This window comes from Ochlerotatus camptorhynchus, unplaced genomic scaffold (assembly GCF_037179485.1).
Source record: "Ochlerotatus camptorhynchus isolate MF236.1 unplaced genomic scaffold, CSIRO-AGI_Acam_v1.1 ptg000222l, whole genome shotgun sequence".
NCBI lineage: Eukaryota > Metazoa > Arthropoda > Insecta > Diptera > Culicidae > Ochlerotatus > Ochlerotatus camptorhynchus.
Genome location: NW_027040712.1, coordinates 1681978 through 1706102, shown reverse-complemented (window position 1 = coordinate 1706102; position 24125 = coordinate 1681978). Strand labels below are relative to the sequence as shown.

At 38.2% G+C, this 24125-nt stretch overlaps 9 protein-coding genes across 9 annotated transcripts in view; 5 read left to right on the top strand and 4 right to left on the bottom strand.

Moving 5' to 3' along the window:
• The window catches only part of LOC135703788 (uncharacterized), a 29321-nt gene extending 8370 nt beyond the window's left edge, over positions 1-20951 (top strand). The window contains exon 2 of the mRNA XM_065225112.1: positions 20443-20951. Coding sequence (XP_065081184.1) covers positions 20443-20906 — 464 coding nt within the window. The 3' untranslated portion in view covers positions 20907-20951. The remainder of the gene's footprint in view (positions 1-20442) is intronic.
• Positions 2335-2730, bottom strand: LOC135703909 (histone H2B-like). The gene has a single exon (XM_065225277.1). The coding sequence runs from the start codon at positions 2709-2711 to the stop codon at positions 2337-2339; it is 375 nt and encodes a 124-aa protein (XP_065081349.1). The 5' UTR covers positions 2712-2730; the 3' UTR covers positions 2335-2336.
• Positions 2929-3407, top strand: LOC135703903 (histone H2A). Its single transcript, XM_065225272.1, has one exon. The coding sequence runs from the start codon at positions 2982-2984 to the stop codon at positions 3354-3356; it is 375 nt and encodes a 124-aa protein (XP_065081344.1). The 5' UTR covers positions 2929-2981; the 3' UTR covers positions 3357-3407.
• LOC135703896 (histone H3) lies at positions 4817-5264 on the bottom strand. The gene has a single exon (XM_065225264.1). It carries the CDS (start codon positions 5233-5235, stop codon positions 4825-4827), a length of 411 nt encoding a protein of 136 aa, XP_065081336.1. The 5' UTR covers positions 5236-5264; the 3' UTR covers positions 4817-4824.
• LOC135703918 (histone H4) lies at positions 5458-5820 on the top strand. The gene has a single exon (XM_065225288.1). The coding sequence runs from the start codon at positions 5482-5484 to the stop codon at positions 5791-5793; it is 312 nt and encodes a 103-aa protein (XP_065081360.1). The 5' UTR covers positions 5458-5481; the 3' UTR covers positions 5794-5820.
• On the top strand, positions 8584-8966 carry LOC135703906 (histone H2B-like). The gene has a single exon (XM_065225275.1). The coding sequence runs from the start codon at positions 8588-8590 to the stop codon at positions 8960-8962; it is 375 nt and encodes a 124-aa protein (XP_065081347.1). The 5' UTR covers positions 8584-8587; the 3' UTR covers positions 8963-8966.
• LOC135703916 (histone H4) lies at positions 19943-20311 on the bottom strand. Its single transcript, XM_065225285.1, has one exon. The coding sequence runs from the start codon at positions 20278-20280 to the stop codon at positions 19969-19971; it is 312 nt and encodes a 103-aa protein (XP_065081357.1). The 5' UTR covers positions 20281-20311; the 3' UTR covers positions 19943-19968.
• Positions 20952-22492: 1541 nt separating the features above from the next.
• Positions 22493-22965, bottom strand: LOC135703837 (histone H2A). The gene has a single exon (XM_065225163.1). It carries the CDS (start codon positions 22908-22910, stop codon positions 22536-22538), a length of 375 nt encoding a protein of 124 aa, XP_065081235.1. The 5' UTR covers positions 22911-22965; the 3' UTR covers positions 22493-22535.
• A 366-nt stretch (positions 22966-23331) lies between these two features.
• On the top strand, positions 23332-23764 carry LOC135703804 (histone H2B-like). Its single transcript, XM_065225128.1, has one exon. It carries the CDS (start codon positions 23350-23352, stop codon positions 23722-23724), a length of 375 nt encoding a protein of 124 aa, XP_065081200.1. The 5' UTR covers positions 23332-23349; the 3' UTR covers positions 23725-23764.
• Positions 23765-24125: the final 361 nt, after the last annotated feature.

Genomic DNA, 24125 nt, shown 5'->3' with positions numbered 1-24125 from the left:
CACTTAATTTTTTTTCAAAAATAATTGGGAGTGAACCAACACCATCACCGCGTAAATAAACTAAAATTAAAATTATACTCGCGATGCCACAAATTTCTGGACTGGGAGAAAAAATCAAACAACGCAGATAGCGTCAAATCTTCTGTTGCTTGCAAACATGATGAATCATGTTTTCTTTCTCGATTCTAAAACTTCTCGGAAAGCGAGAAAACCACCACTCACACACGTATAACCGTCCGGGAGGCAGAGTGCCAGCGCTAATCTGGCAAATGCAGCCGAAAACTATGGAAGCGAATGCACGCACAAAACAGAGAACACACTTAATACACAACCGTATCCAAAAGCTGTGATCGCAACTTCAGTGTCATTCCCACTAAATACTTATCAAAACCTAACTCCCTTAAGTACTCATCCCTAGGTCAAAATTTCAGGTATAAAAATGAAACTACAATGTGTAGAATCGGAACCTACCTAACTAAAAAATCAAAGAATTAAGTAAACTAAAGGAGAAAATTCGATACAAATTTCATGATCATGATGAAGTAATGAAATTGGAAGGTTAGTAGATAGCTTTAAATAAGACTAAGCATCTAAGACATACTTCAAATTTCCTCGTACATCGTACGAGTTAGGTGAAGAAGTGCGTGTTTGACTTGTACTGTCGCATTAATGGCACTTTGCTCATTTTAAGCTACAATTCAATTTTCATACTCTAGTACTCTACACACCAAAAAATTCTGAATTTTACTGCCGATGTAAACATCCATGCATGCAAACATTCAACCATGTAAACTTTCTTTTCACGTAAACTAGCAGTTTGCAAGAAATGTTGCAAACAAAAGTGGACAGTTGCATTCAATATATGGGATATTGCATGACATGTCTCATAAATTTACACGATCTATAATCTAAACGCTCCATTTATGTGCATCATATTTAGTAACGGAAATTTACACTATTTTTTTTTTGCTGTGTACCGGAACTATCTACCTACCCTCTTCTAAGACCATTCTCTAGACAATTATCACACTTAAGTTTCATGTTAGATAGCATTTCCAACAAAAGCTGATCAATAATAAAGATGTCATATTTCCAGCTAGGAATCCATTAACAAAGAAAGGCGGCAGTATCTCCCTACACGTCACTCCGCTTCCATAAATACCCATATTGTGGGGTGTTTGAAAGTATTTTCCAGTTATTCTGTAATCAGAAGCCGCCATCTTGGATTTCAAAATGTCGTTAGATATCGGTTTCCACTCTCTACACGCCTCCCTGATTCTAAAATTATTCATATTGTGGGGTATTCAACAGTGTTTCCTAGTTTTTCTTTAACCGTATGCTGCCATCTTGGAACTTAAAATGGCATAGTGCATCGATTTCCGGTCCCTACACGCCACCTCGATTTTATAAATACCCATATATTAGAGTGTTTAGCACTATTTACCAATTTTATCTAACCTGTAGCCACCATTTTGGATTCCAGAATGGCGTAATACATACGATTCCATAAATACACATAAAGAAGGGTAATTGACAAAACTTCCCAGTTTTTCTGTAACCGGTAACAATCATATTGGATTTCAAAATGCGACGGACATTGATTTTCTGTCCTTAATGTCACCCTGATTCCAAAAATACTCATATTGTGGAGTTTGACAGTGTTTCCCAGGTTTTATCGAGCTGGAAGTCGTGATCTTGGATTTGAAAATAGCGTTCTACATCGATTTTCGAACGTCAGCCTGATTCCAAAAAATACTAATATTGTGGGGTATTTAAAGTATTCCTAAGATTTCTAGTAACCGGAAGCCACCAGCTTGGTTTTCAGTTTTTAGCTAACCTGAAGCGACCATATTTAATCAAAAATTGCGTAATACATCGATTTCAGTCCCTACCCGTCATACCGATTCCATAAATACGCATATTGTGGGGTACTTTGCAGTTTTCCGTAACCGGACACCGCCAAATTGAATTTCAAAATGTCGTAATACATCGATATCCGGTCCCTACACATCACGCCGAATCCATAAATACCTATATGGTGGGATATTTGACAGTATTTCCCAGTTTTTACCAAATGAACAGCTGGGAAATAATGGAAAATAAATTAGCTTGGATACTAAATTGAATAACTTTCTTATTTTAAGACAGTACTCCATCTTCAACAAAAACATCAGTATGAAATCTCAATGACAAACACAACAGCACCTACCTAAATTGCTCTATACAATATAAAATGTACTCAAATTAAAAATTGCATTCAAAATTCAACTCTTTCACACTAGAAATTGATTTGTGGCCCTGAAAAGGGCCGATTGATTGTTTAGTTTGGTACGAATCTACTTGGAGCTGGTATATTTGGTGACGGCCTTGGTTCCTTCTGAGACGGCGTGCTTGGCCAACTCACCCGGCAGCAGCAGACGGACAGCGGTTTGGATTTCGCGGGAGGTGATCGTCGACCGTTTGTTGTACTGAGCCAGACGGGACGACTCAGCAGCGATACGTTCGAAGATGTCATTGACGAAGCTGTTCATGATGCTCATGGCCTTCGACGAGACTCCGGTGTCCGGGTGGACCTGCTTCAACACCTTGTAGATGTAGATGGCATAGCTTTCCTTCCTGCGTTGCCTCCTCTTCTTCTTGTCGCCCTTGACGATGACTTTCTGGGCCTTGCCGGACTTCTTGGCGGCCTTTCCACTGGTTTTCGGTGCCATAGTAAAGCTGTTGACTTGAGTACAGAAAACGCTAATAATTTCGTTAAGACGATGGTGTCTCGTTTTATATGCTACGGGTATAAACGACACTCGTCCCCTTTTATGTATTTTACTCAAAACCAGTTTTATGCTACCCACCTTATACTTATAATATGCTGCTCGACGCAGGTATAAAATCACCGTCGACGAGCAACTACGACATCAGTACAAGCTCAGCATTTAGCTGTTCGTTTCATTTTCACATCGTAATCTACCCTACTACATCGAACCATGTCTGGCCGTGGCAAAGGAGGAAAAGTTAAGGGAAAGGCAAAGTCCCGCTCGAGCCGCGCTGGATTGCAGTTCCCAGTCGGTCGTATTCACCGTCTGCTCAGGAAGGGCAACTACGCCGAGCGCGTTGGTGCCGGTGCTCCCGTCTACTTGGCTGCCGTGATGGAATATCTGGCCGCTGAAGTTCTGGAGTTGGCAGGAAACGCCGCCCGTGACAACAAGAAGACCAGAATTATTCCACGTCACCTGCAGTTGGCCATTCGCAACGACGAGGAGTTGAACAAGCTGCTGTCCGGAGTGACCATTGCTCAGGGTGGTGTCCTGCCAAACATCCAGGCCGTTCTGTTGCCCAAGAAGACCGAAAAGAAGGCTTAAATTTTATCGGAGACCGCACCCAACATACAAAACCGTCCTTTTCAGGACGACCAATTTGATTTTCCTAACTAAAGAGTTTGTTGTATTGGCATTTCTTATGATCGAAATGAAGCATATCTACCTTATCAAAATTATTTCTATCTTTCATTTCTATGAAAGACAGCAAAATTAGAGATGAAACATGTTTTCTTTGTTGACTATTGCATATAAATAGCACCCACGATTAGATTGCTCTGTTCAGTTATCCTTGGACCATTGGCGTGAATTGATGCAGTGGAAAGAAATTAATTAATAGAAAAAGAGCAGATGACGGCTGAGATTTTGTGATAAAGAGTGGTGTGTGTAATGTTCAGTTTGAAGTGTGGTGTGATATTTATAACGATTGATCAGGCAGTAGTAACCCGACTGAAGTGAATGATCGTTACGGCTAAAATACCTGACAACCAGATAAAAAAAACAACAGTAGTAACCCTGGAACTCCTTGACATCGGTTAACTGGATCCCGGTAAGTGTACATTAATCTTCACATTGGAAGTGAAAAAAAGTGCAATAAATTGAGTAATTTTCTGACTTGTAACATCAAAGGAGGTTTTCCTCGAACCGCTAGTTCTGAAGAAGCTATGTATTGTATAGGCATCAAAAATGTTTTTATCTTACTGTTATACGATATGCAATATGCGTTCAATTTGTCGGTGTTCATGTGTCCTGTAGTTCACTTTCTTACGCGCATTTAGTTACAGTCTTCATCGATCCACGAGCCAATTGATCTCCTGCCTAGGGTTTGGTTTCAAGATTTCGAGAGCAACAAACATAAAACACTGGTTTGGGTATATCTCATGTAGAGTTGCAATCAAGGTATTGCTGCATATAGGTCGGGTTGGCAAATCATCGCAGACTGGCACTGCACACCACTGGCGCACGGTACGGTACGTTCGTATACAGCGAGCGAGCGCTGCGACACCATACGAGTAACACCGGTGCAGCTCCTCGTGGTACAGAGTCCACAAAAAACACGCACAGGCTAGCGTGCTCGGTTGGCCTGAGCCAGCGGCTGGGAAGTCGTCCCACAAGGACACACGTTCAATCTGAACTACCCAACAAACATTGAATTGACAAGAGCTAATTCAGGCAAAAACTAGCTTCTTCACCCAAAAATGGTTTATTCAGCTGTTGATCAAATCAAATTGTTTGTTGGGTACTCGAATTCAATACCTATTGATGGGTGAATCATACAGTAATGATCCTTCTGCAGGTTCTCCTACGGAAACTTTGTTATGACTTTAACTTTTTTTTTTTCTAAATCATCAAGTTCGGTCAACTGCTGTACGATGTGCAATAAGCGTTCAACTTGTTGGTGTTCATGTGTCCTGCAGCCCTACCTGGCTTGCTGAAAGCATTCTCAACTCTCTTGTGGAATGTTTGTAGTGGCCCTGAAAAGGGCCGTTTTGTGAGGTTGCGACGGAGAGATTTAAGCGCGTTCACCACGGATACGACGAGCCAGCTGGATGTCCTTTGGCATGATCGTGACACGCTTGGCATGGATGGCGCACAGATTCGTATCTTCGAACAGACCGACCAGATAAGCCTCGCTGGCTTCCTGCAGGGCCATGACGGCCGAGCTCTGGAAGCGCAGATCGGTCTTGAAGTCCTGAGCGATTTCACGGACCAGACGTTGGAAAGGTAACTTGCGGATCAGCAGTTCGGTCGATTTTTGGTAACGGCGGATCTCACGCAGAGCGACGGTTCCTGGCCGGTAGCGATGAGGCTTCTTCACTCCTCCGGTGGCTGGAGCGCTCTTGCGAGCGGCTTTGGTGGCCAGCTGTTTGCGAGGAGCCTTGCCTCCGGTGGACTTACGAGCGGTCTGCTTAGTACGAGCCATTATGCTTATCTTCGATGCGAAAACGATGAGTCGATGCTGTTGAATAAAAATGTGAACCGTCTTCCCCTCTATTTTATAGCATACTTTTCTATGTTCAACCAATCACAAATCATGGAAGAACAAGAGTACAATAACTAGCAAGAAGAATTTAACCCTCGGGTGGGTATAAAAGAGGCATTCATGGTCGGAAATAAGCATCACATTCGTTTCAACCGTATCCGAAGACAGCATCAAACAGCATAAACAATGACTGGACGTGGCAAGGGAGGCAAAGGACTCGGTAAAGGAGGTGCCAAGCGTCATCGCAAGGTTCTGCGTGATAACATCCAGGGTATTACCAAGCCCGCCATCCGTCGTCTGGCTCGTCGTGGTGGTGTCAAGCGTATCTCGGGTCTGATTTACGAGGAAACCCGAGGTGTTCTGAAGGTTTTCCTTGAAAATGTGATCCGGGATGCCGTCACCTACACTGAACATGCCAAGCGTAAAACCGTCACGGCCATGGACGTTGTCTACGCTCTGAAGCGTCAAGGACGCACTCTGTATGGTTTCGGAGGTTAAATCAGCATCATCAACTCTGGCAACAAAACCGGCCCTTTTCAGGGCCACTAAATGCATTAAAAGAGAGCTTTAATTTGCAACTTTAAATTGTGCTGTAGCAGTAGTGGTGATAAACTTGAGATCTGTCAAATTGCATATATTTTCAAGTTTGTGATAAGAAAACTATGCTTTACGTGTTGTTGAAGTAATGGCTTTATTCAATAACAAATAGCAAATATGAACAGAAATGTAGCACCGGTAAGAATGGTAAGTAAATCCGTATTCCCCTAATGTTTCCAAGTAATTTTAACAATGTTTTTACTAGATTCAAACTGAAAATGAAATCCAACAGGATCATACCGTCGGAGATTGAATTAAATCAATTAATTTTGCGGTAATATATTGTTCCATCCGCAGAGTTGAAATCACGCCTCGTTTGGTAGGTTCAGACGAACGGGATAACAAAGGTAGTACCAAATGTACCTGTGTCACAGACGGCATTGGATAGTTTGCCTGATCACCAGGAATATAACCGAACGGAAACCGTTTCGTCTCTGGCATCCTTGATGAAAAACAAAGCTAACGAATCGCAAATGTAAATCCGATGGAATCAAGCGAAAACTGGTAGAAGAGATGGTCAATCGGGATCCCGGCAAGTAAAGTTGGTCTTAGGAAAAGAAGCATTGATCAGAATGATAAGTAGAATTCGATATTTAAGTGCTAACTTTTTGAAAAAAAATGAGCATGATTACGAAAGATGCCACCGAGCCCTAGTTTAAGCATGACTTACGATTAGGAATACCTATTGCTAGATTTGGTCAATATAGGATGTATATAGTATAAATAGTAAGTTTAAATTGGGTTCGGAAGAAAAGTAAACAAATTAAAATAAACAGAACAACATGATATTGTTCGAACTGTTAAACCAACCGATAAGAGGGAATAGCAAAATTAACCCGAACACTGAAAAGCAGTATTAAACAAAAACGACTAAATAAACTTTAATGTTATGCAAATAAAAAGGGATATTTTTTCAGCAATTTTATGATGATAAAGATCGAAAATAAACATACCGAACAAGACAAGACAAACACCTATATTCTTGGTTAAATTCAAAAAAATGCATACATTTGAAAAGCTACCACAAAAAAAGAACCACACGTATTACGAATAGGCTTTTGAAATTTCGATTTAAAAAATTCCATTACCACTTTATATTCTTTTAAAATCCTACTGTTCCGTTTTCCAGATTCTTGGGTTTAAAATATGTATACATTGTTTCAAAAATCAGGCGAATACAATTATCCATTCCATAATTTTTGCATATTTCTTTTGACATGCGTTTTGCACACTGGATACAGACTAGCTATGGTTGATTTTCGACTCTTAAATATTTATTTATTTTTTTTTTTTTTGATTCGAGATTGTGAACTGTCTTCAACATCGACAAAACTATAAATTTTAAAAATGGCTTATTGAAATCAAACTGCTTTTATACGTTGTTGAAGGTCCTTCTTTTTACTATCTTCAAGTTGGCCCTTCTCTGATAGTGAGCTTCGTACTGATTCGCAGCTGTCGTTTTGGTTTACTGATATGTTTCTTTACGATAAGTTATTCTCGTATTGTACATATGTCGACGAAGATCAAGGTAAAGAAATTTGGTTTAAGCTTTTGTGTTTCAATCGAACAGCCTTGCTTTTCGAATCAAATCGACGATTTTTTCAACTTAATACGTATAACTTACGATTAGTTCATATTTAACTTTTCAAGGCCCGACCTAGTGTTGAGTGATTTATTTTACTATAAATTTGTGGGTGATGGTTTTTATAGTCGCATACTCCCAAATAGCATATTAACACAAAAATGCCATAGTATTGTTTTTTTTTTGCAGTCTCGTGCCAAAAGTTGGTGTAGAAAATGAGCTCAATGATAAAATGAAGCCACTTCAGCAGGATTAGGAGTAAAATGATGATAAAATTCCATTGTGTATAGACTGTTTTTACATTTAAAGGGATTAAGCCTACTTGCTGTTCATCTTCAATATTTGTTTCGTTATTGATGGTTCTATGTTTTGCACGTTTGCATATCGGATAAATAAATCTTTATTTACATTTCTGTATAATCCTACAATTAGTCTTTCTTTTTAGCTGGTTGGTTTATCCTAGAAATGGCACAGTGATCTTTTTCAATGGCAGAAATTGTTTGATTGTAACACGTTTGTGTATTTTTTTTACATTCAATTATTTTTAAATTTATGTGGTTTAAGTAACGCAGAAAACTTTGGTTCATTTGAAATATTTAATTATTATTCAAAGTTTCTAGTCCTATCAGGCCTGTTTTGAAGAATGTCTATCTTTTTGAGACATTTTTATTCATACACACATAAATAACTAATTTGGAATCAATTTTCGACATGAAAGATGAAACGAAAACAAACATGTAATGTAATATTAAGTGCTCCGAGACTGAAAAGTTCGTTGCTCGATGAAAAGTACGTTTGATTGAGCTATATTTTGCGTTGGTTATGATTAAAATTTATATCAAAATTGACGCTCGTATATGCCACTCTCAGAGCACCTAAATGTACATAAAGTGTGTAGTTTGATATAATGCCTTTTCAGCTACACAAAACTAGGGTTCTTTTTGCCTGTGCCTTGCAGCATGTTACAAATACAAGGAGGGTACAATGCATACAGTGGGTAGCAAAATACATAAAAGGGGACGAGCTTCGGTTGTTATGCTACGGGTATAAAACGAGACACCATCGTCTAAGCGAAATTATTAGTGTTTCTCTACCCAACTCAACAGCTTTACTATGGCACCAAAAACCAGTGGAAAGGCCGCAAAGAAGTCCGGCAAGGCTCAGAAGGCCATCGTCAAGGGAGACAAGAAGAAGAGGAAGTCGCGCAGGAAGGAAAGCTATGCCATCTACATCTACAAGGTGTTGAAGCAGGTCCACCCGGACACCGGAGTCTCGTCGAAGGCCATGAGCATCATGAACAGCTTCGTCAATGACATCTTCGAACGTATCGCTGCTGAGTCGTCCCGTCTGGCTCAGTACAACAAACGGTCGACGATCACCTCCCGCGAAATCCAAACCGCTGTCCGTCTGCTGCTGCCGGGTGAGTTGGCCAAGCACGCCGTCTCAGAAGGAACCAAGGCCGTCACCAAATATACCAGCTCCAAGTAGATTCGTACCAAACTAAACAATCAATCGGCCCTTTTCAGGGCCACAAATCAATTTTCAGTGCAAAAGAGTTCAATTTAGATAATAACTTTTTTAGTTTGAATGTAGGGGCGGTGGGGGGAAAATGGGCAGATACTTGTATCGTCTAGAAAACTTATTTCGAGTTCGATTCCGGGTCCGTTCTAGGCATTTTTTGGGTTGAAACATTTCTCAACTTCGCTGGGCATAGTGTATGACTGTGCATCTAGAACACTATGTTGATAGCACGCAACATCCGATAAGCAATAAGCTTGAAATGCGAAGAAGAGAAGAAGGCTACTTTTACGTAGAGTAAACAACTCTATACTTATGGAGCTTATCAAACTTCTATTCTTGAAATGTTGAAGCAAGTACTCCAATTCAACTTAAAATAAGAAAGCCAGTCAATTTAAAACTCATGCTTATTTATTTTGTATGATTTCACATCTGTTTATTTGGGAACACTGTGTGAAGATGGGTGGTGAGATTGTTTAATCGGAACGGTGGGTGGTAAGGTGCTAGAATAACATATGCGTTTGGGGGGATTTGGGTTTACAGTCTTTAACATAGAATATCTCCAGACCATGGCCATATACAAACGTGCAGTCTTCAGCAAAGTTATTCAAGATATCAAGACGTTATGGTTGGTGGACGCATTAGTTCAGAATTTTTCCGTACTGTGGCGCTAGTGTACGTTTAAATATACTGTATCAGTTTGAGAGATTGTCCATAGTAGTTAAGGTGAATTAACTGGTGAACTTAATAGTTCAGAATTCACTCACCACGCAGCGTAAGTATACATATTGAATCTGATGTATTATATCACGAGATCCTGCCTAGCTTTGAACTTTCCGTCTTCGGAAAAAATCTTCATGTAACTATGGTCGTTTGGTTGTAGAACAGATTAGTTCAGAATTCATTTTCCCAATGTTTCTGGGTGCATACCTATCAAACATTGCAAGCTGAATAAGTACCTATTCAGGCAATCATATGCTTCTTCAGCTAAAAAATAGCTTATTCAGTTTTTATTCAGCTCAAATTGTTTGTTGGGCGATGATTTATTTATGGGTACACATTTTTTTTTTTATTTACGGATACAAATTCCTTTTTTATGGACAAAATTCCTTTGTTAATGGTACAATCGTTTATTTTAAAGGGGTTTGTTTTCCGTTTTACCAGTGCAATATCTTATTTGTATGGGGACATTTTCTATGTTTCAGTTTTTCTGTAACCGGAAGTTGCTGGAATGTCCAGTCCCTACACGCCTCCCGATTCCTAGAATACCTTAATTTGATAGTATTTTTTCAGTTTTTATGTAACGTGAAGCCGCCATATTGGATTTGAAAATGAATTCAGACATAAATTTCCAGTCCCCGATTAGAGATGAACTAGCCTAAGGCTAAAAATCTCTTTAATAAAGAATTAAAAAAAAATCCAGTCCCCGATTCTGCAAATACCCATATTGTGGGTGACAACATTTTTTAAATGTGGTTACGAAGTAAATCTCAAATAACGAGACTTGTTTTCTGTACTGCTTCGATTTTTGAACCCCCGGTTTGATTCGTAAGTGGAGGTCCCAGTGTCAACCGTGCGTCTCCATCGGATTTGAAAATTCAAACTCAAACAACAAGCCAATTGTACGATGCACCGTGCGTCTCCATCGGATTTTTAAAATTCAAATAGGAACTTCAAGCCAGTTGTATGACCACGCCTTCCTTCGGAAAGGAAGTAATGCCGTTAGTCACCGGTCTATGAGTTAATGGATTGATAGGTAGGGTCCAGGTGTGAAAGCTGCCTCCTTGGCGTCGGTAGCATTGGTACTCCGAACGGAAAACAAATCAAGAAAAAAAAAGCAAGTCTGTTGGGCGAAACAGAGCGAAATGACTTCAACTCGGGGAAGTGACGAACCCAATAATGAAGAAAAATCGTGATATAGTAATTAGTGATTTTAGTTGAATGCCGGCTAAGTATTGAGGCTAATTATCCTTTACTCTCCCCCTCCCACCGAAGCTAGGGTAGACAGTGGGTGACGTCTGTTGCTTTCAGGGATTTCTTCAATAGCGATCGGATCAATTTACCTCTAGGTCAATATAGAGGCATCAGCTGACTTGGGTTCACTCAAGTACCCTATGGCCTTCCTGAGGCCTGTGTAGAGAATGAACATCTTGATGGATTTGTTTCAAATTGGATAAAAGGAGACATAAAAATACAATTTAAAATTACAACTTACGTATGTTTGCAATATACGCAGAACTAACTACATATATACAAATTGTTTATCAAAGCAGTTCTGGTGTGTTGCATGCCTGCACAAATCTAGACTTTATGTAGAAAAAATCAAACCTAATTTTGCAACGTTCGGTGGAGGTCTGAAATTCTTGTGTAGAAGGAAATATCAAGGAACATCCTCAGCACTTTATTCTGAGCGACCTGAATTTTGTTCTTATGAGTCTGTGCACATGATTCCCACACCGGAGCTGCGTAGATTATCACCGGCAGGCCTTCGTCAAAATCTCATTCATTTTTCGTCAATGACAGGTCAATGATTGACCTTGTAGCAAAAGGAGTATTTTCATGCATTATTTTGCTTCATTCGTGGCTGTATGTTCATTATTGCCTCCTTTGTTGCAATACGTTAAGTTTTCTTTATTAGGGCGGCTTTCAGCCTGAGGCTGGTTCGCCTCCGAACATTGTTGCCAATAGTAATACTTGTCTTCATCTTGGTGTGGATGATTTTGAGGATTAAATGCAAAATGATTATTTTCATGTTACACAACTATAGCGCTGAAGGACGCGTCGTGTTAGTTTTTACACCTAAAGCAATTGAAAATTTTTGCCTCATGCTTAATTTATGATAAAATCCCGGTTTTAGGCACTGGAGTCGACAATATTCAAAAAAAAAATAGTTTAAGTATGATCGACTGAATAAGTTTATTAATAGTACAAAGTAGGGCCTTGAGAAAGGCATAGTAGGAGTAAAAACCATAATAGGGAGATCCAGTAAAAAAGTTTGAGAATAGAGAATAGTTACCAGCGCATATCCTTGAGTAGAATTTTTCGATATTATTATCAAGCTGGTTAAGTAAGGGGAGATGCAAAGCCCTCAAATTCCAATATCAAACCTAATTGGAAATTAACCAGTAATATACCCCCATACGGTAGGAGAAAATACTCTCTCGACAACTTAATGTAGATTCTTATAAGTGTACCCACATTTTGTTTTTGTTAAAGTAACTACAGTAAACAGACTGTTTACCGTCAGGTATCCAAATTGTCAAAAAATGGCCTATTTTCACTACCAGAGGATGGTTCTTATTTTAGATACTTGCGATTCGGTTTAACATAAACATCTGTTTGCTACCAGCCAAGTGTAGTGAAATATGTTTTAAAGTGCTCCCGTTGAACGTTGAAAATACACCGCTTCTTATGTCCCAGGCAAATTTTGTCTTCTGAGCACTAACACAACTTACTACTTGTTTTGTTTTTATTTCTCTAAATGAACACGAATAAGTGCAGGTTCGTCCACTTGTATGCGTGCAAGCCTAAAAATAAATACTAATACTTAGACATAAATATAAGTCTGCAGCTATTTCAAATGCGTAGCAGAAAAATATGACAGTTACGTTCATAAATGGCAAGTGTATTTAAAAAATAAACTAAAAATACAGGTTAATTTTTCTTTATCACTATAATAAAAAAGCATTCATGCTCGTGAGAGTGTATCGAAAAAAATAAAAAAAAAAATTCAATTAAGAGTTTTTTTGAGATAATTCAAGTACCAGCTGTCATCCATATTTAAATTTTATATACCTGCTAATCTATCTGATTTCAGCGTACTTCTAAAGCACAACATTTTGGCTGTTTCCCATTGGAACGTATTTTTCACTTCTAACACCACAATTGAATTATTTACAGAAGTAAATAAATGACGAGCTAGTTATGATAATTTAAATATTTTAGTGCCATCGGCGGGAAGGAATTCAAAATATTAAATAGCATTGCTTTTCCACCACAAAAGCTCAAAACTACCACTCACTCATCTGGACACATGTCTCAAAAACTATTAGTCCAAATCATTTGCCCTCGAAAACACATCTAGTAGAAGAGTTTTCCAAAGTGTGGTGAAAATTTGAGCCCAAAATATAAAGAAATAAAAAATCCCGTTCATGGTGAAAATAGACAACTTTTTGACAGTTTGGATACCTGCTGGTAATCAGTCTGTTTACTGTAGTAACTTAAACAAAACCAAAATATGGGTACACTTATAAAAATTATATTAAAAAAACCTTAAAATTGACGTTCCAATATAACGAATAGCTTATTTGGTTGTGGAGTAATCTCTTCTGAAATTTGAAATTTTTAAAAATCTCGGATATCCATGGTTGTAACCCAGAACGATCTAGGCACTTTAGAGCAAAATAAAAAAGACGCTTTGTCCGAAAGCCAAAACAAGCGTTTTGGCCAAGTTTGGCTAAAATCGGCGACATCGACAACAACTCTTTTAAATTCTGTACCCGCTTGAGCTGGAGTGACCCATATAAGGAAAATAATTAATTATATTAGCACTTTTAGAGGGGGCTACATTAATCCTACAGCTCCCCTTAGCCACCCGGTGGTTACGCCAATGTTTGAAACCTGGTGCCAAATCAGGGTCTCTACTTTTATAAATAATTTTCCCTGAGTTTTCCAGGTTTTTCATGGACAATTTCCAGGGGTTTGAAGAATCATTTTTTATAAAATTTTCAAAGACAGGCTATTATTGGTAAAACAATAGCTCAAGTGCCAAAACCAATTTTTTTTTTATAAAACGTTATCGCTATCCCCGAAGAACGCGTTACCCACTGAGTTGCACCCACCGCTTTTTCTCGGCGGGGTTTCAACCAGTCGGTCTGATCTTTTGTATGTGAGTAGGGTCAATGGAGAACTACCTGAGCAAAGTTGGAGTTCAAAATACTATCAAAATGATATCTTATTTTGTTTTTGAAATCATGTTGATAGCATATTTTGATATGCTATGTTTCAATTTAGGTGGAATTCATAATTTTATATTATTTTGATATTTAAAAAAATATTTATAATTAAAAACAGAATTTGATATTTTATAAAAAGATCATCCACATTTATCACTGAAATCTACATTTATTTTTATTTTATTCTTCTTACGAGTTAATCAGGACGCTTGCTGTTTTCTTTATGAACATCACAAAGACAATATGATTTTAACATTCTTGTTTTACATCATTTATTAAAATTAATCTACCTGCGAATTGAATTTACAAATCGATATAAAATTGATTTCGTCCTGTTCGTCTGTAATACTTATACTAATACATTGTCGAATATTGTTCTTTAACTTTCGTAGGCTTAGTCGATTTCTTAGCGCATATTTGAAGATATTGTCATAAATCTCATTAAGTATCAGTTCTCTCCCAACAAAATAAAAATCGTCATTCATGTCTGTTAGAAATTGTTCGATGCGAAGGAACTCATCATAAATAATAATACAAGAGTCATCGTGGACTAATTTTTACATGATTTGTATGCCCTATATTGAATATAATTTCACTTTAATTTGTCTTGAAAACGAAACTCTAAATTAAAAAACTTTACATCGTCTATTTCTATGCTATTGGACCTAATAAACTTCAATCGTTCGTCATATTTTAACTTTTGTTATTGGTCTATAATGACAAAAGCGATTCATTATATACTTTTTTGTAATTTGTACCACTGGATGATTAATTCCAGTTTGATCTTTAATATACATTTGCACTTTATTGAAAACATTTTTTGATTTTGAATCTAGAAATCAACCAATAGATTTAAATACATTCAGATTACTACATATGATATCATGATATCAAAATAATAACTAATTAAGTCTTATTTTTATTTTTCCTACCATAGTTATAATAACATATTGATTGCTTATTTTGTTTATTATTACCTAAATTACTAATATCAAAACGTACACATGGATTTGTTATCAAAAAAATATGATTTGTTATCTCTTTAATATTCTTCATATACCATTTTGATCTCATTTTTGTTATGATTATTGTTAACTCGATCACACGGTAGGCAAAACATGTGATCACGATCGCTTATCTAAAAATATCAAATTTACTTTTCACTTTGTTTTCATTCTCTGCTCGGGTAGTCACTCGCAGAAAAACAAAGCGCTTTTTTATATCTTTATTAAGGAGACTTTCAGCCCTGGGCTGGTTCGTCTCCGATCAGAGCGCTTGGTTGAAAACCCACCGAGACAAAGCGGTTGGTGCAACTCAGTGGGTAACGCGTTCTTCGGGGAAAGCTGTATGTTTTTTGGTACCTATGTCAAAAACTCAACTGCCAGAGTGTAAAATTATTTACTACTTAGGCTGAGTGTGAAAGCACTGTTCTATTCAATTCATCGCTCTATCCTGACCGTATGTATCAAACGGTTAAGAACAAGGCAATGAAAGAACTTTCAAACACATTCAGTCACTCACGAACAGGTGACTCACGCCGCTTGCCTTCGCTCACACAGTATGTAATTGAGGAATTTTTCCATAGAAAATGTAGGCTCAGTCACTCAAAATAAGGCTTGGGTACCATCATGGAAGAATAAACATTTTAACTGAGCTACTGAATGAGTGCTCTACTGTGAGTGACTCGTTTACTTCCTAATCATTCAGACTCTCACGAGGTAGTGAATTGTTCATGTTCATATTCATATGGAAATGACTCATTGAACCTGACTGTTTTGTAAACTGCATGTGACTGAATGCTGATGCTGATGTTTTCACTGGTATCACTTGAGTTTCTTACTTTTCCAGGACATCAGCGGAGATTTTGACATCGGAAGTCTCCACTCAGACTCACAAATTTCTGTTTAGTGGAAGCGCGATAGTAGTATAGTGTTTAATTAATTTATCACTGAATTTTTAATAGTATAATTCTTCTTAGAAATACTGTATAATGTTTTTCAATGTCATATTTATTTATCATAACATCATTTTACGTGGGTTTTTATCGAAATAGAGAAGCACAAAATCTTGAGTAAGGTTGTAATATTTCATACAAAAGAAATATATTTCGAAGAGTCTATAAGTTATGCCAGTAAGTTCGAATTATCGCAAATTTTACATTGTTTTAGATACAACAAATTGCAAAAACTAAATGTGTTGAAATTTTGTCCATGCTAAAGACCTTAGAAACTTTTAAAGTGCCAGAAATTTTAAAACAAATGGAATCCTGGATAATTTATTTATTTTCATTTCACTCTGCAATACGGCATTTTGCATGTTAGTCAAAGTTTTGAATCATCGCGTTTTTATAAGCCAGAATCTTGGATGTTTCTTAATGTCCAGAATATTGGTCTGAGAACTCACATTTTATAAGTCCTGAACATCGAAAACATCGAAACTTGTTGTGGAATTCCCCAAATAATTCTCCTGAACATATTGCTCCTCAGTATTCACTAAATATTCTTTTAAAATTCCCATGGAACAATCTTTGGTATTCCCTCTATATTCCGGTTGGAATTATCTTTGTGTTGTTTCGTGAATTCCTTCAAATGGTCTTCAGAATTCCGTAGGATCGCGTTTACTAAAGATGATTACAGGAACAACCTTGAAACTCTCCATAGTATTCCTTTGAACACTTATTAGAAATTTCTTATACGCTTTTCTCAAAACTTCTTTGAAATACTCCTAATAGTACTTTTGGAATGATCCTCAGAATTTTCATTGAATTTCAGAATAATCTTTAGTTTCCTTAGAATTTCTCTTTTAAGTTGGCAAAACGATTGGACAAATAATTCTCTTGGGCGGTGGTTACATTCCATTATTAAAATGTTTCTTCGAGAGCGTGGTTCAAAGGTCTGGATGTAAGTCGGGGATTCATTCGAGTGATGTCAAGACTTATGTCCAACCACTACTCGCTAGACGCACATCTCTATAGAATAAACCTCGTTGACAGCAATATATGTAGGTGCAGAACCGGTTATGATGACATCGATCACGCAGTTTGGTATTGCCCGGGTAATGACGCCTCCAGAGCACGACTATTGGATACCCTAGTGGCCCGAGGTAGACAACCCTTCCGTGAAGTAAGAGATGTATTGGGAACACGTGATCTTCCCTACATGCAAGCGATCTACGAATTCCTTTGTTTGTCTGATGTTAGAGTTTGATGTGACTATCCCCTCCTTTCCAAACAATTTCCCGCCATTGTGTCCCAGTCTTATTATCCTCCTGTTCATGTGCTACTTGCCCCTGCCCAGCCAGGATTTGGTCAACCGTCCAAGAGTAGTATCTGAAGGAGGCTTCAGAAACCAGTTTCCTACCTAGATCCTTCCAATTGAAATTGTTACCTATTAACCTCGAGCCCGCCACGAGTAATTGGTACCCAATACTAACCTAGAAATACTGCTATTTAAAATGTAAATCAAAAAAAATCTAAGAAAAATCTCCTCAAAATTACTTTGCAGTTTTAGTCAGAACTCTCTTTAAATGCTCTTTGTAATTGACTTGAACTACTCCAAAGAATTGTCTTGAACATTTGCTATGAATCATACTCAAGATTTCCTTAGAAATTCTACTAAGAACAACCTTTGAATTCTCTTTACGTTTCTCCTGGAGTCTGGAGTTCTTTAAAAGATTTCACTTTATTAAAAATTCATCCTCTGAATTCCCTTGAATTTTTTTCTAGAGATCATTTGAATTCTCAATAAAGTCTGTTCACTAAAGTTCATTCGCTTTTAAACGTTTGCAACGCCCTTAATTTATTTGAATTCTGGGTTCTTGCAATTCATTATATGTCCGTAGTCTTGAATATTTAATTTTGTACCAGGTTATTGAAAATGTCGCCAAGTTTGCATTCATTAGGTCCAAAATGAAATAAAACTTGTCTACGTTTAAAATCTGTAGAAATTTTCTATGTCCTAGTACCTTAAAAACACTATTCCAGCCTATGAATTTATGTTGCTACGGAAGATAAATCCACTCCATAATCATTATGCTCAAACAATAAGAGTAACTAACGAGGAAGATAAATTTGGTCGAGTGATGAAATATTTTAAAATTCCTGAGAAGGTTCTCTGACGTGCTTCATTATATTATTTTCTTAAAAAATTACCTGATAATGCAATTTGATTCTTGCGAAATCCAGGTTTTCCAATGTAAAATAATACTCCTAGTAGAGCTTTTCCAAGTTTTTCCAGGCAGTGGATAGCCTGATTAATGCACCAATTCACCTACTTCGTGCATCAGACTTTTATATTTCAATAATTTCACATAACCATAATTCCACATCTTTCTCATCCATCTTCAAGATGGATGTTAAAGGTATACTTTGGTGCAATAAGACCACTGAAAAAGCGCATGAGTTTTGTAGAATATTAGACAAGATTTTCAAAGCAGAGAGTGACAAAATCAGGCCCTTACTGTATTTGCTATTTACGATGAAACGGAAAACACTCTTCCTCTACCCAGCAAAATGTGAATCTTCCATGATATAAAACATACTCCCACTAACACATTCAAACTTCTGTGCTGCATACCCATACACACTCAGAAATTATTACCGTACTCGGTAATTTTTTACCGAACTTTCAACAGCTGAACGTTCGGTAATCAGTTCGGTAAACGAAATGCCTACCGAACGTTCGGTAAACCAATTTTTTGATGAGCTGTCAAAATTACCGAACGATTCGGTACTTTTTTGCGGAGTGATTTGGTAATTTTTTTACCAAACTGTTCTGTAAAACTGATTTTCCCACTATTTTTTTTTAATTTTACTACCGTTTTCAGTTAATTTGAATCAAAAAGTCTTGAAATAATATTTATCAGTTTTTATTTAATTTGAAAATTGTCACTGCACTTGTGATACGTGCAATAAAAAATGTATTTGACGCCAAAATGTGTAAGAGCCCGATGTTATGTGATGCAGTCTAGATAAATAACCTGCAATCAAATCACGCTATCGCTGACAATGCCTGGAAAATAATTGGATTTGCTAAATAAACAATTACTCACGAAATATGTCGGTGATCCATTGATCGTGGTCAAGAATTTTTATCCTTACCTGCTCCATCGTAATTTTTGTAAACTTTATTTGCACTTGATTCCGGATGCACTATTTACTATTCACAAGTAAATAAAACCTCTCCAGATTTGAAAGTTTGATAGTACAAAATTTCGGTAAAATTACTTGTGATTTACGGTTTGTTCGGTATTTTTTTACCGAATTCGGCGTTTTGGCTTATTTTACAGTTCGTTCGGTATTTGTTTTACAGAGTTCATCAAATTTATAATCAAACTACCGAAACTCCGTTAAAATTTTACCGAATATTGGTGAAATAATTTTTGTTTACCGAAAAATCTGTAATATACTAAATTTACCGATTATTTCCGGTAAAAAATTACCGAACAAGCAAAACGTAGCTGAGTGTATACAAACTGAAATACATCTTCAGGTTGACAATCTTGAGTTGAAATGAAATTTTCAAATTCTACACGTTCTCTGCTGGTCATGGTTTCTGGCCATCAAGAAAATAGTTAACTAACTTTTAACTCTCATTTCTTCAGAAATTCACTGCCGTGATGATTTGGGGGCACATTCCTTTACATAAAATGAACCAAATGCTTAATCTACACAACACTTCAGTTTGCAAACAATTGACTTCGATGGAATTATAATCGACCTATAAAAGAACATACTGTAAACTATTTGCAATATGAAATGATGTGTCGAATTACCCTGTTTTTTTTTTAATAAAATGCAAGTAAATCCCTTAAAGTGAATTATTTACAACTTGATAGAAAACTACCGGTAAACATGAAGCATCTCGTCGATGTGCACTCAAAAAACGAAGCACTTATGCGTCAAGTTTGTATAAGAATTTGAGGCAAAGTTTGATCCAAAATGTCTATTCATAACTCTTTTAGTAAAATTCTTGGTGGCCCTGAAAAGGGCCGGTTTTTCGCCAGAGTTGATGATGTTGGTTTTTAACCTCCAAAACCGTACAGAGTGCGTCCTTGTCGCTTCAAAGCGTAGACGACATCCATAGCCGTAACGGTCTTGCGCTTGGCGTGTTCTGTGTAGGTGACGGCATCCCGGATCACGTTTTCTAGGAACACCTTCAGCACACCTCGGGTTTCCTCATATATCAGGCCAGAGATTCGCTTGACACCTCCACGGCGAGCCAGTCGACGGATGGCAGGCTTGGTGATGCCCTGAATGTTATCACGAAGAACCTTACGATGACGCTTGGCGCCTCCTTTTCCAAGACCTTTGCCTCCCTTGCCGCGACCAGTCATTGTAGCTTGATAGGTTGAACTGTGCTGAACAGATGAAATGAAACTTATCTCTACCCCAGCTCGACTGCTCTTATATACCTTCCAGGCTCTTGCAGCATCCTTTTGTGCTCAGTAACAATTGACTATACACAGGCAGGAGCACACTATAAAAGCAACCGTCAGCGAGGTCGACCCCTCATAGACAGTATCTTGCCGACTTTCAAACAACACTTGCAATGGCTCGTACCAAGCAGACCGCTCGTAAATCCACCGGAGGAAAGGCTCCTCGCAAGCAGCTGGCCACCAAGGCTGCTCGAAAGAGTGCTCCAGCCACCGGAGGTGTGAAGAAGCCTCATCGGTACCGGCCAGGAACCGTCGCTCTGCGTGAGATCCGCCGTTACCAGAAGTCAACCGAACTGCTTATCCGCAAGTTGCCTTTTCAACGTCTGGTCCGTGAAATCGCTCAGGACTTCAAGACCGATTTGCGCTTCCAGAGCTCGGCCGTCATGGCCCTGCAGGAAGCCAGCGAGGCCTATCTGGTCGGTCTGTTCGAAGATACGAATCTGTGCGCCATCCATGCCAAGCGTGTCACGATCATGCCAAAGGACATCCAGCTGGCTCGTCGTATCCGTGGTGAACGTGCTTAAATTATATCTGGTGTAAAGTGATCGCAACTGTTTAAAAAAAATCGGCCCTTTTCAGGGCCACAAATCATATTTTAAAGAAAAGAGTTGAGTTTATATTTTCGGCGAATTCCCATGATCATCATTAGTGCGGGAGATATATCGCTTTGTTTGAAAGTAGTGCCATTTTTCTTTCACGAATACATGAATAGCCTAGAGTAAACGAATACAGAAAACGAGAAACGACGGTTAACTGTATATTTAGTAGGAAAAGATACTCGTCGCTAAATTGATTCACGAGGGTCACAAACCGTATTTTTCAGAAAAGAGATGTTCAGTTATTTTCTATGCTTATCATTATTATTCATGCAGTACCGTAAACTGGGGACAGATTGAACACGTTTTACAGAACAATGAGAATATTTTCTTTGTTTGCAGCTTATTTCTTATTGATGCCATAGTTAGTTAGTTTAGTTTTATTATAGAGACTTATCCTAACTAACTGTGCACCAGTACTGGTTTTAAAAGTAAACTTACCTCTACCACTTTGCCTTATAGAATGTTTTATCAAATAATTGTCGTAACTTTTATTATAATTAATGTTTATCAAACAATTCATGATATCACTTTGGGGCGAATTTAATTTTTAATATTTTGATTGATAGGTGTTATTCAAAATTTATTGCAGTTATTTTATTACCATTTCAACTCACATAATGTCTGCATAAAATATGATTATTATCTTCCATTCAAAGTTATTAAAGATCATTTCAAAGCATTGTATGATTAATTAACGTTTGTATGACCAACGCTTTGAGCAATGTAGGTAGAACGTGCCTTTAAATCATCATGTAGTAATTAATTTTCGAATAGCAAGTCGATTTTCAACTGTTCGTTCGATCAATTGCTCCCGCTTTACGGTAACTAAACCACTTTGTTTGAAATTTTCTTTCTCGAATACATGAACAGCTGAAGCAAACGAATACAGTTAACGAGTTTTCGAATTCGACGGTTGAGAGTATACAAATAGATGCCATATGAAAACTGACTCACTTATACAAACTAAGAACCACCATCATTATTATAATCACCACATGGATGTTGGTTTGAACGCGATGACACGCTTTTAGGTGTTTCTGGCGCAATAGCTGAACCCTCGTTGGTTTAATAACAAAATGATATATACATTCATTGATTCCGGGTAGGTCGTTAATATTGGAAAATTAAATGGAAATGTAGTAAACAGATAGTCTTTAAAACATAACTACGGTTCAGAGTTAGAGTCAGATTAATAGATTTCCTCTTCAAACTGTCAAATAGTTTCAATAAATGTTTCACATTAGACCTAATCAAAACGAAGTCTAGCAGCATTGTAGCCATTCTACAGCATCAATGATTATTAAATAAATATTCTTTGATCTTCAATCATGCTTATAAATTGCCAGATTAAGTATAAGGAATTCATTTTGCACTTATTTCGACTCCTTTTTTAGCATAAGCCTCGAAATTGTATCCCAATATCTCGAAATCAGGGCAATCTGTGATTAAATCTAATATCCGGATGAAGCTTCAATAAAATAAACTCTTTTTCGAACTGTTGTGGTCGCCCTGAAAAGGACGGTTTTGTATGTTGGGGCTGGTTTTCGATCTAATTTAAGCCTTCTTTTCGGTCTTTTTGGGCAACAGGACGGCCTGGATGTTTGGCAGGACACCACCCTGAGCGATGGTCACTCCGGACAGCAGTTTGTTCAACTCCTCGTCGTTCCGAATGGCCAACTGCAGGTGACGTGGAATAATTCTGGTCTTCTTGTTGTCACGGGCGGCGTTTCCTGCCAACTCCAGAACTTCAGCGGCCAGATATTCCATCACGGCAGCCAAGTAGACGGGAGCACCAGCACCAACGCGCTCGGCGTAGTTGCCCTTCCTGAGCAGACGGTGAATACGACCGACTGGGAACTGCAATCCGGCGCGGCTTGAGCGAGACTTTGCCTTTCCCTTAACTTTTCCTCCTTTGCCACGGCCAGACATGGTTCGATGTAGTAGGGTAGGCTACGATCTGTGAAAATGAAACGAGTAGCTGAAAGCTGAAATCGTACTTATGCCGTTTAGACGACACAGGGGTTTCTTATACCTGCGTCGAGTAGCATTTGATGTATACAAGGAGGGATCTACCCTTACAATACAAGGCTGTAGCCAGGATTTGAACTAGGGGGTTGGGGGGGGAGTCGATATTTGTTTTTACTGAGGAGAATTTGGACGAATGCCAATAGACCGAACGCCATTTTGCCGAATGCTTTAATGTTGCTGCCCCTGCCCTCTCCTGGCTACGCCTTTGTCACTATATAAAGCAAAATACTTGAAAAGGGAGGAGTGTTGGTTGCTGTTCAACGAGTATGAAATGATACGACAGTCTGTGTCGAAAAATATTAGTTTTTTTTCTCTACCCAAGCATACAGCTTTACCTACAATGGCACCGAAAACCAGTGGAAAGGCCGCAAAGAAGTCCGGCAAGGCTCAGAAGGTCATCGTCAAGGGAGACAAGAAGAAGAGGAAGACACGCAGGAAGGAAAGCTATGCCATCTACATCTACAAGGTGTTGAAGCAGGTCCACCCGGACACCGGAGTCTCGTCGAAGGCCATGAGCATCATGAACAGCTTTGTCAATGACATCTTCGAGCGTATCGCTGCTGAGTCGTCCCGTCTGGCTCAGTACAACAAACGGTCGACGATCACCTCCCGTGAAATCCAAACCGCTGTCCGTCTGCTGTTGCCGGGTGAGTTGGCCAAGCACGCCGTCTCAGAAGGAACCAAGGCCGTCACCAAGTACACCAGCTCCAAGTAGATTCGCATCACCTATTCAAACAATCGGCCCTTTTCAGGGCCACAAAGCAATTTTAAATGTAAAAGAGTTTAATTTTGAAAACAATTTCTTCTCTAAATGTACACGATTTACTGAATACCGCGTCTGAAATTGGTGCTTTTTTGTAATAGCTGTGGCATTCCAAGTTCACGGTTTATGCATAATTCCTTTGACCACGATACAATTATAATGAAACAGTGCAATGTAGCTAGATGCGAAAAGTGTAGGTTAGAATTTAATGACTGATAAAAATTACAAGGGAAATGATAATAATCGATTTGAAAGAAGAGTATATCAAGAGCAAGTTTTCATTACGTCGAATGCAACAAAGGTAAACAAAGTCGAGCTATCAGTGTCAATCGATTCTCCTGCTATTACACTAT